Source organism: Bemisia tabaci, chromosome 5 (genome assembly GCF_918797505.1).
Source record: "Bemisia tabaci chromosome 5, PGI_BMITA_v3".
NCBI classification, from domain to species: domain Eukaryota; kingdom Metazoa; phylum Arthropoda; class Insecta; order Hemiptera; family Aleyrodidae; genus Bemisia; species Bemisia tabaci.
Genome location: NC_092797.1, coordinates 22,034,383 through 22,049,206, shown reverse-complemented (window position 1 = coordinate 22,049,206; position 14,824 = coordinate 22,034,383). Strand labels below are relative to the sequence as shown.

At 41.1% G+C, this 14,824-nt stretch overlaps 1 protein-coding gene across 11 annotated transcripts in view; it reads left to right on the top strand.

The window, feature by feature from the left end:
• The window catches only part of Lrrk (Leucine-rich repeat kinase), a 69,701-nt gene that overhangs the window by 15,275 nt on the left and 39,602 nt on the right, over positions 1 to 14,824 (top strand). Inside the window, exons 1-2 of one of the 11 annotated variants that reach the window (XM_019050882.2) lie at positions 6,501 to 6,833; positions 13,935 to 14,415. The exons of 3 other annotated variants lie outside the window; for them this stretch is intronic. In XM_019050882.2, coding sequence (XP_018906427.2) covers positions 14,325 to 14,415 — 91 coding nt within the window. In that variant the 5' untranslated portion in view covers positions 6,501 to 6,833; positions 13,935 to 14,324. Of the gene's footprint in view, positions 1 to 6,500; positions 6,905 to 13,753; positions 14,416 to 14,824 lie in introns of those variants that run through there. 7 more of the 11 variants (XM_019050881.2, XM_019050883.2, XM_072300425.1 and 4 more) reach the window with 7 other exon arrangements.

Genomic DNA, 14,824 nt, shown 5'->3' with positions numbered 1-14,824 from the left:
ATAAGCAAGAGAAAACACGGAACGACTAACAAACGATCTTCAAACAAATCGAACGAAAATAAACCATTCTCACCGACCTGAGATACGTCGTTTGCCAAGAATTATTATTTTTTTACGAGTGAGAAAATGAGAAGAGAATTGAGAGAACATAGAGGAGGGTAGAGAGAGCCTTGTCAAGTTATGAGAGCAAAATAGGAAGTGAGAAAGAAGTTGGCGGACGGAGTAGAGAAGGGAGGGCAAGTGAAGCAGAACTAAAAATTGAATTGACACCGTGACTAAACTTGACTTCCCGTAATGAGCAGGTCTTGTACATTGAGAATGAGCAGCAGTTTTCTTGGAGACGGCTCTGCGGTGGAAAACTGCATTAACTGTATGATATCAAAAAATCAATTCTTGGGAGTGAGAATTGCGGGAAAGAAGAGCAATGAACTTCCTTGTACTGTAAAAGTTGGAATGTCGAAGCCAATAGGAAAATTGTGAAGCATCTACCATGAAATTATATCTCGACTGTTCAGTCCAATAGGTAAGTCGGAGGCAAATAATCAAATAAGGCATTTTGGCAAATGCCCGCGAAGATAGTAAAATAAATCTTACTTAAATTGAAATTTTGGTTCTTTTGCTAATTTTAGAATTCTTTAATTGCGTTGGAAAAAATTCACTATAAAAATGTGAATCATGCAACAGTGTCTATAAAGATTTCTAGTTTTTGAACTAAGACTCATCTCAAAATTTACAGAATCTCATAAAATACAGAAATTTTCAAGTTTGTACACTTGAAACTCATAAGGAGCATTTAGAGAGGAAACTAATACGAAATTTTATCGATTTTATGAATGTGTACTCTAAACACGTTGAAAACCCAGGAGAACTTCGTCAGAAGTATACTAAACTTCGAATATGTACATAATTTGATCATCGGCCGAGGCATTTGATAAAATGCCTGATTCGACCAATTGCCTGCGACCGATAGAGTATGAGATAGCAAAATCTCCACATCTATGCGCCAAGCTTTTATACTTCCAATTTTATCAAAGATACTGCCGTTGAAGTGGTGAATACCATTATCCTCCATTTTAGATGATGCACTATTGTTTCTTCCTTCTTAATCTTGTTAACTAGCATCAATTAAAAAGAGCACTAATTTACCCTCTTGCATTTACGACGTCAGACGAAAGAAGAAATATCTTTTAAGTATCGTCTTCGTCCATATACGCAGATGTCCAAATCCCTGTAAAAACCCCTAAAATGTGGTAGTGGCTATCGTAGTATCGGCTTCGTCCATTAGCGCAACTGTCTAAATCCCTGTAAAAACCCCTAAAATGTTGGTAGTGGCTATTATGGAGTGTTGTACTATCTCTGTAAATCTTATGATTTTTCTCAGTGCAGATACGATGTGCAAGAGTGCCAATTGCTCCTTTTGACACATGGTCAGAAATCCAAAGATGGCAAGATTTAAGGGTTTTCTAATTTCCGTGAATTCTCTCTAGATATATCGCCCCTTCAATTCATCGCGACGCAATTTTCCTAGCAGCCAGGCGCTGAACTCAGAACGCCTACGTCCGTCATGTCGCACAGTGGATCGAGTCAATCAGAGAGGTCGGATGCAAGATTCTTTACTAAAATTACAAATTTTGATGTTTAATTCGTCACATTTTAAATTGCAAGGGGTATTTCTGAAATAAAATTTCACGAGGAAACCAAAGGCACCACTTTTAAGACCTCGAAATTGTATATGGACGGAGTTATAAGCTTTTAATGTTTCCAAATTTTGTCCGACCTCTCTGATTAACGCGATCCACTGTGTGTCGCGTCGTTACTGTCTTACAGTTACAGAGCAAAGGAAGAGAGCACATTACCAGAGCGACTGACACAGACAAATAAAACGCTTTGTCTTCACTCTTGTACATACTCCAGTATTTCAATTTGTCGCCATCAATTAGAAAAGCTAATTCGATTTTCTGTAAGACGTATTTATGCGAAATGGAACTGATCACCAAATTGTTGCACGAAATCTCTATGCACATAGTTCCTTTCAGCGTAGTCCGGTTGCACCTCATTTTATAACAAGGAACCAATATTTCCGGCTCATTTTAGAAACAACATATGTGCCATTGATCTCCCTATGCAGAGAGGTGATTTTATGGAAGAGCCAGAGATAGTGGTTCCAATCCAATTGATCTCGGCCACTTCCTTAAGTTAGATTGTCAGTGTGCACTGGTCATGCAGCCGTAGCTTTTTATGAAAAAGGAAGTCGTTGAAGCTTAAAATTGCGGAAAAACTATGTACGTATGCAAAGTATCGAATACCGATGTTTGTCCAGTATATGTTTTTCCCGCAATTTTACGGTTTAAAGTTTACAGTTTTTGTATAAAGGAACGACAGATTATCCAGTTTAAATTGACAGTCTAATTTTCAGTAACGGCTGAAATAAAGCTTGCTTTCAGTCATGTATCGATTGATGATCAACGAATGGATATAAAAAAAAAATAAAAAAAATTAAAAAAACACGTTGACATTCATTTCCACCAATATTATCCTATCATTATTATCTGGTGTAACACTTTTGGTGGTTTTAAAATTTGGAAGTAATCGATTGACTGGAATTTGAAATGAAGACTCATTCCGATCATTCGATTTGTTTGCTAATTAGAAAGTAGGTATTTGTGGATTACGTTTCTAATTACTTACACATATTCGGCCAGCAGTAGTTCGGCAAGGTGGGAAAATCCCGCGATCAGGTTTGCTGGTGCTTATCTTTTAGATTCCATCTAAAGATCTACCAGCTGCTGTAATTACGCTCAATTTGCCGCGCAAATTTTCCCTGTCCGGTTCTTTTTCTTTTGACTACAGACATCTATTTGAAATTAATAAAACGATGAAAATTATTGCGTGTTATCTGGAGTTTCATTGGTCTTTATTCTAGGTGAGCGCGTATTTTATTGACAGTATATAAGAGAATTTTTAAGACGTTTGACTACTTTATTGTTAGATTACTCATCTTCGCAAAGGCTCCTAATCTAATCAGAAGCAATCAGTACTGATGTTCGAGCCAAACTATCGATTGTAGTTCCCACTGGATCCCGCCCATTTTCACCTTATCACAACATTCACGACTGATTCAAGTAGTCTGTCTGTAGAGGCGATTTGAATTCCGAATGGTTTTGTAAATGTTGAAGACCTACAATGCTCTTCCAGCTGATTTTGATTTGACGGTCAAAAAGTATGAGTCACAGAACAATTGAAATTCCGACATTAGTTCTCCAGTGATTTCGCTCATTTGACCAAAAAGTGGAACAATCATGCAATTGAGTAATGAGTTGGCTGTGCGCATGAGACGGTTACAGAATAGCGTCTTGGAAGCTTTAAAGCGTTAGCGTTTAGCGTTAAATGGAATTTGATAGAGATTTGCCCAAAAATAATGACCTCTACCGAATTATAAACAGAGATATTGCTCTTTGAAATCAGAGGGAATGTCGTCAGACGTCGCATTATAGTGATGGGATCACTACGAAAAATGAAACTGCTGAGCTCACGTTTTATATACTTCGCCCTCAGTTTGGGAGGTAGGCAAAGAAATATACTGGGCCCAGCACTAGAGATTCATTCGCATAGGCGAGTCCAGACACTTCGAACGATGGGAGGGGGCGGAAGGGGGATTCTGCGGGCTTTCCAAGTATAATGTTCTAAATTTTAAAGCATTGAATTTGCAGGTTGCCGGCCAGGTTGGCCTAGTGGTCAGCGCGTCTGACTCTAGGCCAATAGGTCCCGGGTTCGAATCCCGGTGGTGGCGACAAATTTTCATGGAACAGACGAGTGGATCTGCAGAAACAGATTCCACTCGGCCTTAATTCCTGAAAATTTGAAAGCCTGGAGCATGGATGTGCCTAAATCCCATGATGTCTAAGGACAATAAATACTGTCTATCGATGGCTGTAGGTTCCAACGGAATATAAGCCACTAAACCAGCAAAAAAAAAAAAAAAAAAAAAAAAAAAAAAAAAAAAAAAAAAAAAATAATTTGCAGGTTAAGTCAATTTTGTCCTGAATAAGCAACAAATATAAGCATCCTTCATTCTTCTTTCCTCCGTTTTTTTCTTTTCGCTTCTTTCCTTTTTCTTCTTTCTTTTTTTAGCTTTTTAGTCCTTAGTTTGAACTGCCGCGGCTCATTTTAATCAGTAACCCGGAGGTCTTGGCAGCCTGAAGCAGCTTTTCAATTGAATTTCATTCGATGATTTGAAGAAATGAAGTAAAAAGAAAACACTTTTCACTCTCAAATTTTTCCGAGAAATGTCCATATGACGCCGCCTCCCGTAATGCAGATTCACGACCCCCTCCCTCCTAGATGTGTCACTTATTACTTGAATGCTCTCCACATCCTCAGTATAGTCGAATCTCTCGGCACTCTTTTCAATGACGGATCCATATTCCCATTCATTCGCCCATTCATTTTTTATTACCTTTTTCAGCGTTGAAATGGCAAGACTGTTCGAGTGTGTGGGTTCATTCTCCGCTGAGTTTTGGTTGTAGGTGAACGGTGGGAAGCTCTCACCAACGCGGCCTTAACCCTGAAAGCGACAAAAAAAATTCATTTTTAATGAGAGAACTTCCTCCCGGAATCATAAGAACGCGATCCGTCCGCTGTAAATTCTTCGAGTTTCTTAAGGAGTGTCGTTTTACAATAGGTGTCGAGACGTCGGCACGTCGACAATAGGAATTCGGGGTGTGTGGAATGTGCCCTGTACACTGAAATACTAACGCCGAAGAGAATGTAACTTCTGTCATCCATGCTCCCAACTTTTTCTCAGTTGTGTGAGCACAGTTTGTTTACTCGCAATTTCGTCCTTGCTTTATTCTCAACGCGTCACGTCGCCAAGCTCTTTTTGACGACAAAATGCAAGTTAATTTCCAAAAGCTAAACTACGGGCACGATTAAAGCCATGAAATGGCCCAAATAAAGAAGTGATTTTGCGGTATCCTCTATTAAATGAACGACGAGTTAACGGATAGAGGACCAAGTTGATATGTCAAATTGTTGTGTCTTTCGATTTTCGATATCGACTCGGGCCATATAATGTCGGAGTCGGAGTTATTTTAAAATAGGTCCCTATCAATTTTCTTTTGTTATATTATAAACATTCCTTGGGAAACTAAATCTTAGATTACCAGGAAAACTTTTTTACCAAAGCGAGTAGATTAGATATCGTCATCGACGCCGTGTCTTGTAGCTACTATACTCATTACCTTATTTCTGGCAGCATGAGTCTTGAAGTTCTATTCTAAATGCGTATGCATTTTCTTGGATACATAATTTATTCTAATGAGGTAGTTGATTCAGTCGTTGGTAGCATGCACAACGGATATTATTTCAGAAACTTTGAAGAGAAAATTATGACAAGTTGCGAAATGCGTCCGTCAAAACGTGAGAACGTAAAAAGAATTACTGCCGCAAACGACAACGAGATAACTTTTGAATTTTCCTCCTCGATGTCCCATTTCATTCTCAGTAAACAAGGGGGCAGAAAGTACTGAATATATTGAAAATGCCCCGCGTAACGCCACATTTTTAAAAAATTCGTGGACCCTTCCGTGGGTCCTTTTTAGCATTATAGGGTGCCCCTCAAACCTCACTGAAAAATTTTCTTTTGAGGTATTATTTTTGACTCAAAGCGTCGTTTCTTGTCGATCAAATTTTTTTAGTTAAATCCGTGCGGATTGAACTTAAAGTCAGTTTTTTCAGTGAAAGACACGTTGTTTTGTTATCGTTTTTTTACTCAAACTGAACGATAAAATAAACGACGCTTTTCCAACTAAAAATACTTATTTTGAGTTGAATCCGCACAGATATATATTTTTAAAAAAACCCAAGTTTGTCGACTTAAAACGACGCTTTAAGTCAAAATAATATCTCAAGATTTTTCTTCCAGTGCTCCCATTCCAGAGCGTCCAAATCGATATTACACTAAGTAAAAAAAATTCTTGAATCCGGCATAGGCTAGGGTTGTCGCTGTGAGGAAATTTTAAAGTCAGAAAAATGATGAAAATATCAGGGACAAATCGTTAAGTCACCTCTATTTGCTTTCTAGAATGGGTCTGACGCTTCGAACATCAAATGCCCCTAAGCCAATTTTAATGAAGCCCTTTTAACCGCCTGCCATATCTTCAATCGTCAGGGAATTCCATTTTCTGAAGTCTGCGGCAACCGTGTGGGCCAGACTCACCTGCGGTCATGGCACATGCTAATTTGGCCTGTTTTAGCCCCAAAAATTCGGTCCCAGCTCCCTCGGCATGCGAAAAACGACTCCCGCCAACTTCCCGATTGACCTAGGCGGTGTTGCGCGGTGTCCAAGCCATGGCCGGCCGGACGCTAGGGGGGCTGACCAGCCGGCCGGCTCGGCCTATCCTATCCCGAAACCAGAATGATCCGTAGCCCGCGGGCCGCGAGCACTCGGACAGTGGTAGGAGGCACAGCCGTTAATGTGGATTACGTAACTCGAGCCGGTGAGGAATGCCTCGAACACTCGAATGTGCGCTGCGTCTTTCCAGTATTCCCACCAATCTCGCTGCAACACCACCCGGGGCCTAACCGGTAACCCGCTCGCCCGTTGCACTCGACGAGAGCGTTCTCCCAAGACGAGATTTTCCGGAAAACTCGGTCCGTTCCCAAGTGTGCGTCACGTGGTTTTCACGTTACGTCCAAGTGTAAACAATACTCAGTGCCGATCGTATTGGAATTGCATTACGTGTGCGAGTTAGCTCTTTGTCGGCCCTTGGTGTAACGTATTTCGCGGAACCTCGCCGGCGCGAAGTTGTGCGGTTATCGAATCAAATTGTGCCGTGAGTGATCTCTCGTAGGGCCTGGTTCAACCTATCGGTACGAGTTTAACCTCTGGCTGTATTAAACGGAGGTTAATTCTCTTTCCAAAATGCATAGGCGCACAGAGGAACGAGCCCATCGGAGTTGTCGGACATGACGCTAAAACTTCAGAAGCTCATATCTTTGTTAGTGCAAAACGCAGAAGTTTGGAAATGGTCCCATTGGTTTTCCCGTAAAATTTTGTGCCCCAAGATGTGCCCCATGGAGCCTCACCATGTAATGGAAATTGTAACAGATTAAACATCAAAATTAGAAGTTTTAGTGAAACATTTCATGTCCGGCCTCTCCAAATGGCTCGTCTCTTTGTGAGGCAAAGCTTTCAGGGGGCAAGAAAGGGCCCACCCACAACCATTGAAACGGCATCATCTGGCTCATGTTTCTCCCTAAAAAATCTTCACAGTGGAAAATAGCCGCTAAGCCGATACATTTTGTTGCATAATTGAATACGATACAAACAAAAATTTGAGATTTTTTCAAGGATTACTGGTGTAATTGGATCTTACTTGTGCGTACAGCCAAATTTTGCGCGGGAATAGTCTTAAAGTCAATCTAAGATAGGGCAGCTTCTTTTTAAAATTCCCAGGAAAAGCTCTCCCGAAACCCCATTCGCCCTTAGTAGACCCAGGCCGCTCTTGAAAAAGTGGGGGCCAGGCGCCAGGACACCCCCAGAAAATCACTGTTGCTAGGTCTGTGCTAAATTTTCGCGCCAAAATCGAAAAGGATATCCGGATCCCAAATTTTTCATACGAACCCTTAAACCCCTACAAATAGCGTTCCCTCCAAGTTTTGGCTTTACAAAAAGTTTCGATCAGAGTTGGTGATACGGGCCCCAAGTGTCGTGTCTTGAGAAGTGCTTATATGTATAGTGCTCGATCATATGGTGTGCATTTCCGCCCGTGAATTTCATTGTAGATAAACTAAGGTTCTGCTGCTTGCTTTTTTGAGTCATCACAAATGGGCTTTTTTTTATTGTTGATTGTCTCCTGGTGCGTTTTTAATCGATGTTACCACTCAAATCTAGAAATTACGACGTTACTGTTCCCCAACATCATATCGACTAATAAGAAAGGGAGGAAGGAAGAAAGAAAAACTTCCTTGATCAGTAAATAAAGGAGTTCAAAACAAAAACAAATCAAAGTAGTGTCAATTTCAAGGTTTTCTGTTTAACCACAATCATGAGTTCGTTTGTTTTCCGTTGAATAGAATAGTTTTTTTGGTAATCGAATCCTTCGAATTAGTTCGTTGAAATGGCAACTTTCAACGTATATCACCGCTGAGAAACCCAATGGATGACGTCAGTCACATTGTATTACTGCATAGTGCATCCCATGATTTCTTCCACCTTGATTTTATTGATCAGTGATCCATATCTAGTTCGAGTAAATAGCTGATAACTTTGTCTTTCAATTTGCGATGTGTACCCGCAGGACCTACTTTCAGAGTTATTCAAAAGTCCTTCTCGGCAAAATCTTGTTTACAAACCCCTCCTATCGTACTACAGCGTAATGTTGCACCCACGGATGTTTTGTAGAGAAAATGTTTTATGATTCAACAACTATGAATCAATCGATCAACCATCGAATCATTCTGGGAAAACATTTTTATCATGTCAAAAATGCTGTAAATTTTGCCAACAACTACAAGGAACAATTCATGCGTCCAGAAAATGTCCTATAAAAAAGAAGACGCTCTGAGCTATAATGCCATGCCCAAGAAGAGGATTGAGAACTTCACTGCGCGGCTTCAACTTGGGTTCGGTTGGGTTAAGCAACTAAACTAACTCCGAGGCAATGCGTGGAGTATCACGAGAAATGAAGGCGCTTCAGGTCGGAACCATGCTCTAAAAGTAATCTAACAATGGAATGTTCTACATCAATTTTTTAGCATGGAAAATTCGTTAGTTTAATCACGTATATACTACTCTGTTTCCGTAAAAATTCTCGAGACTACGTATATTCGAAAAAGTGCTGCTCGATATCGTCCGAACCGAACACAATGTAAATCTCTTGAGACGGGTGCAAGGGAGTTTGAAGGGACCAACTTTAAATCCATCATGTGAATCCCTGAGCTTAAAAAATTCACGTTATCTGGTGGATTTGTAGCACGAATATCCATCGGTAGGTTTTGTGCATTATTTCGTCGAGTCTTCATAGTGCTGAGAGCTGATTCCAAACCAGCTACGGCTCGGGCTCAGAATGCCATTGCTACGTGTCAGGAGGTTAAATAACAGGTGCTTACAGGTTCTGTCGGGATTAAAGCGAGGTTAACAAATGACAGTAGGTGATAGAACCGGCTGCCTATCAGATTAGTGCGGTCACCGACCGCGGTTGTCCCGAAAATGCATCGCTGGTCCAATATGTAAGGCCCTCAGGGCTTCGAATAGCCGATGTTCCCACCATCACTCTACATCTTAAACTTGTCTATCGTATTTTTAGTCGGAAGTTCTGATATTACGGTAAATTATTCACAGTTAAGACAAAATTATACCTAAAACTGTTTTTCCAAAAACTCTCTAACTTTAAACATGCCACAGCACGTCAGGTATCGTACCGAATAGTCGATGTACCAACATCACTCTACCATGACTTGTTTATCGTACTTCTAGTCGAAAGTTTTGTCATTAGGATAAATTATTCACAGTTAAGACAATATCATACCCAAGACTCTTTTTCCAAAATCTTTAACTTTAAGCATGCCCCAGCTCGTCAGATATCATACACAAAATTAAATCACTGGACATTTACGAGAAATGTCTTTGACAGGGTGACACGGTGACCAGCTCTTGAAAAGTCAGGAAATTTTGCCCAATATTCAAAATTCAGGGAATTTCGCCGCAGAACCTTGAGAGTATGTCTTCCAGCCGAGACATTCAATCATTTCCTACCGCACTTACACACGTTATCGATTATGAGACCAGAGCTTCTGCTTTAAAGCTCCCGAATTTTGAATTGTTACAGTTTCAAGAGACTTTGCTCTAAATACTTCGTGAAGAACCTATTCGTAGAAAAATATTCTTAACAAAAACATTCAAAAGTCAGGGAATTTCATTTTTAAGTCCTCGGAAGTAATGGAAAATCAGAGAATTTTTAATTAAAGAAACCGTGTCGTAATGTATGAAAAAAAGCGCACAAGCTAAAATTACAAATCAAGAAACGACAGACTTTTTGCTTCGCATCAAATTGTTTGACAATTTTTGACTGACAGAGAAACCGTGGAGTTATGGAGCAGTCAGAAAGCAAGATTCGGTCATGATTTCAATCGCGGGTACTTTTGGCTTTAGCGGAATTTCGCTGGCACTCGCAGTTTTTTGGAATTTGTTGGATTCTCGATGGCTCTCAAGGGTATTTTTTTCTCTTTTCTCCTTTCTTTTTTTTTGTTAGGTTTTGAGTGCTAGTAGCACTATCGTTTTCAAACTCAGTGCTCTTGTGCCTCCGCGCGTTTCAAACAAGACTTTCTTAAATCACGTTCCCGTTTTGATTCAATGAACGTTGTGAGAGGAATCAAAATTCAGTCTGAACTCGATTATGGGAGCACCAGCTTACAAACTCTGCTGCATTCACTGCGTATGCACAGTCGTGCTCGTGTGGCTGATTACGTGCCAATTTGCAGTAGCGAACCCCGGCAATGTCGCAACTGCCAAGCAATGGCGATGACTGTGCTTTTTAAGTCAGCAGCCACTCGCATTCTCCTGTAAGAGCAAAGATCTGTTCGTAGATGGGAGGACGAGAAGAATAGAAGGTATCCTAGGAGAATACATTCCTTGATCTGCAGACTGCAGAGTTGTCAGTGCTCTCTTGGGAAATCCAGTGCGGTCCTTGTTTAGCTCAATGTTACATTAATGAAAAGAAAAATTTAGTGATTTCTATCTTCTTTCTGGTGTGAGTTTTCTTTATTTTTAAAACAAGAGAAAAGTTTGAAAAATCGTCTGTGGGTTTTTTTTTTTTTTTTTTTTTTTTTTTTTTTTTTTTTAAATGTGTGAAAAAATTCATCTTTTCGATGACTCTTTACTCTGTCAAGGAAATCGCCTAAATTAACATTTTGCACCAAAATGCTTATTGGTTACGATGCCTTAGCAGGAGTGCCACTTTTTTTTTATATCGAATGAGGGTCCAAGGGTCTCGATTTTTATAATTTTATATATTTTCCGTTTCCTTGTCGAGGAGGGGGTTGAATTGAAATCACCTCGGAACGTCCCAGGCGTTTTTTTTTTTTTGTTTTTAGCCTTGGACACCCGATTTCTTGTGTTTTTTATTTTGTGTGGGGATTCTGAGGTAACCCTACTAATGTGTTCCCTCTTTATCTGTGCATGGAGAGCTTGACTGGATTTAGACGTGGACTCTCAGAATAGAGTAGGTAATCCTTTCCTTTTATTGCGGATTATTCAAGTCTGGGAGCTTTTTTCATTCGAAAGAAAACTAGTGGCGCCATGGTGTTTCTCGCGAAATTTTTCCAAAGCAAAAGTGCTTAAATTCCTCTAAGTATCGCCTCGGACAATCTCGCTCATTGGATTTCTCGTGAATGAAAGAATGCCCCCATCTACTGCGATTAAAGCGCAGATTACTATACTGAGGTGTCGCATCCAATCACCTCCACTTTGATCGCGGATTATGACTAGTGACACTGACGGGTCCGGGATCGATTTAATGAGACGCGGCCCTATGTGATGCGACGTGATGTGCAATCGGAGTAGTCGTTCAGTTTACCTCGATATGGCATATGGCGAAGCGAGCACTTGTCGTAGACGTATCGAATTAAAAGCGCCCTTACGCGTCTTTATGCGTGAGCTTTTATTCAAATGAAGAGGAGGCACCTTTGACAAGCAGCCGCTCGCATTTCACTCTAGTTCGTCTTAACGCTGCTTCACCGGGAAACAGTTTACGTCAGCCCCATAAGGAAGGCGTTAAGGCTCGTGCCCACGCACTAACTAAAGCTCACGGATAGCATCGGTTATGCTCACAAAATTAATCGGCCCAGTTTGAGAGACTACTGTTACCGCACCAAATGAATCTATTTGTGAGCTTTAGTTTGTGCGTGGGCAAGGGCTTTTACACAATCTTTTCTATGTTCTATAACTACGCCAGTTTGCGCCCTAGCGCTGAATCGAAAGGTGTGGAACGCAGAAAATCGTATGAATGAGCTCTCCACGACGCCCTAAATTTTCATTTTTCGTCATAGATCGTCCGAGAAATCAACTTTGCCGACTTTTATCACTGTTGTGGCTATCGGTAGGGAACAGCTTGTAAATGAGTTCGCACTCCTGGAGAATTTGAAGTAAGGGCCAGGGAGCGATCCTTGGAGGGTGCAAAGCGCCCTTCGGGGGCTGGGCCGCGTAGAGGCCAGAATTCGTAGCCCTCAAGTAAAATATAACGCTTTTTGATCTTGTGACTTCGGTACAATTAATCGCGAATATTCTTCGCCGAAGAAATCATTTTTTTCACGCTGTTTTTGAGAGAGGCACAGAGAGACCGGTCCATCCTGGTGTCATCTTTTAAAAAAAAATTGTAGCCCCACCCTTGCTGCCAGAATTTTTGACCATACGAGGATATCACGAGACCAAACGGTGATCTACCGGATGAGCCATCTCAGGAACTGCAAGGCAGACGCACTTAAAATTGAAGTAATTATCATTACATAAGGTGCCGCTCTGTTGCGCTCCCAAGGTCTTAATGCCATGCCACGCTGCGCGCGCGCGGGCCAAATCCAGAATGTCAACTGCGTGATGCGTGCAGAACCGGCTTGAAAGTCGAGAGAAATACTCGTAAACCCCCTTCCGTCTGTTCACCCCACTGCTTTAAAGTATATTCCTGGGAAATTTTTCTGTTATCGAATTCGTAATTTCAAAGTAGGTGTCAGTATAGTTATCAATCTTTGAGTTTAAGACACCTCGAAACACTGCTGAAAGGAAAAATGAGTTTTCGATAGTTCTTCCGTCTTCTGACGTTTCAAAATTGGACTGAATCCATTAAAAAAGTCCAAAAGAACCACGTATAATATCGCGCTGCGTATCATCTCCGGTCATTAGGAGTAACGTAAAGCTTCCAGCTTATTCTCGTCTCACTTCCGGGTTCTTAATGGGGCATGGGCTGCATGCCCGGCAAGAAGCTCCTGATAGAGCCAACACCCAAAGAATTTTGGCGCGAATCTGACCACTCTCCAATTTTACCAGTGGCAAAGGTAATATTGCTCAGCAATTCTCTTTGAAAGCTAGAGCAACGCGCGCAATTAATGAAAGAAATAAAGAAGGCAATGTCTGTGTTTTTTTCATGAGAGAAGGAAACGAGGAGACTCGTTAACATGCCTTGAGGGAAAGTGCCTTCATTTAAGAGTATAGGCAAGAAACCTACTCAGAAGTGGTAATAGTTACCTATCCAGCCGTTGTTCCTGTATGTTCCTCGCTTGAGCTCTAGTACTCGTTTGTCAGTAAACTCTGTTTTTGTAAAATTTGTTGCCATCGAAACCTTCAAATATATTTGCGAATAAATTCATTGAAAAATGTGAAAGTTTGATTATGAAAGGTTGGAGCGCCAAACGGAAGCGTATCAATTGTTGAAAGCTGAATTAGCTAGTTTCTCAACCTCAACTTGATTTGGAGCTTACACAGATTGTCTTTTAGCAGCATACCGCCTCTTTCTCTTTTTCCTTTTCTTCTCTTTCTACTTCTTCCTATTCTTCTTTTCATTATCGAGGAATCTAGCGAATAATAAGTGCTCTCCACCCTCAAAAAGTCAGGAAAATAAATCTTGAAAATTCAGGGAGAAATTAGGAAATTTTGAAATCCTTGGAAACTTATCCTAACGTAGCTCCCCTCTGTGTCGTTGTGTCGGTGCCCTTGTAATAGACTTTGACCCGTGTCTTCACAACTTATTTTTATGAATCATAGTCTTTGCGCTGATTATTGCAACCTGCTTACTGCAAAGTTGGGCTCCAGCCAGAAAGCCAAGTCTTTTTCTAACGCGCCAGTTCTATTATGCAACATTTTACGGATGCAATAATACGAAAAAGGACCAGAACTCATTTCAATCATGTTTATCGAACTCAACCATCTTTGCCTTGTTTGTCAGTTGATCAGAATCTCGCGTAACACTTGCACTTGCACATGCAGGGAGTGCAAGGATCAAACCGCAGCGTGAAAAATAAGGAAGTTGTAATTAATTTACTTGTATACCTGTGGAACAGTTAAAGTGACATTTTGAAAATTTGGGCGCGCATTCCGCAAAATGAACCGTTGTGCCAACGTAGAGGAAGACGTAAGGTGTGAAGTTACGTAAGCAGTTTATGAAGCAGCTATTTATTTCGGATGTGGACTGCGTAGATCATGGTGATTACGAGGGACTTTAAGTCAAAGACGATTTCGTTGTTCGGAGTGCGTTAAGTCGATTAAGACTCGAAAGCCGTTATATTCGTGCCGTCGCCGACCATTTCGGCTGCACCCTTCGCGAGTCGAACCCGTGATGATAGATGTTGCACCAATCGAGGGACTCGAGGTCAGACCAGCCTGCGATGCCTGTGCTTACTTCGCCGAGGAAATCCTCCAGGAAGAAGGTAGGAAAAATCGTGCTTTGCACTGCACTCCTTCTCATTTGGGAGCGTATTTTGCTCTGCAGCCATATCTGCAAACGGTTGCAAAAGAGCAAATAACACTATATTCGATGACCAGATTACCGGGGCTCCCAGGATTTTGTCCATCCTGATCACAGGCGGATCCAGCAATTTGGCAACACCGGATTTACTCCATTTAAACCTATGCTAAGTAGGTAATCGATTCTTGTCGGAGCACCTGGCCCCTCTAAGAATCGATACTTTTCCTTAGGTTTAAATGGAGAAAAGATAATGCTGCCAATTTGCTGGATCCGCTAATGATACTGATGAGCGCGAAAACTTTGGCGCCTCAGACATTTTCCCTCTTGACTAATGCTATTGGACTTTTTTGGCCTTTGGAAAATTGCGCTCC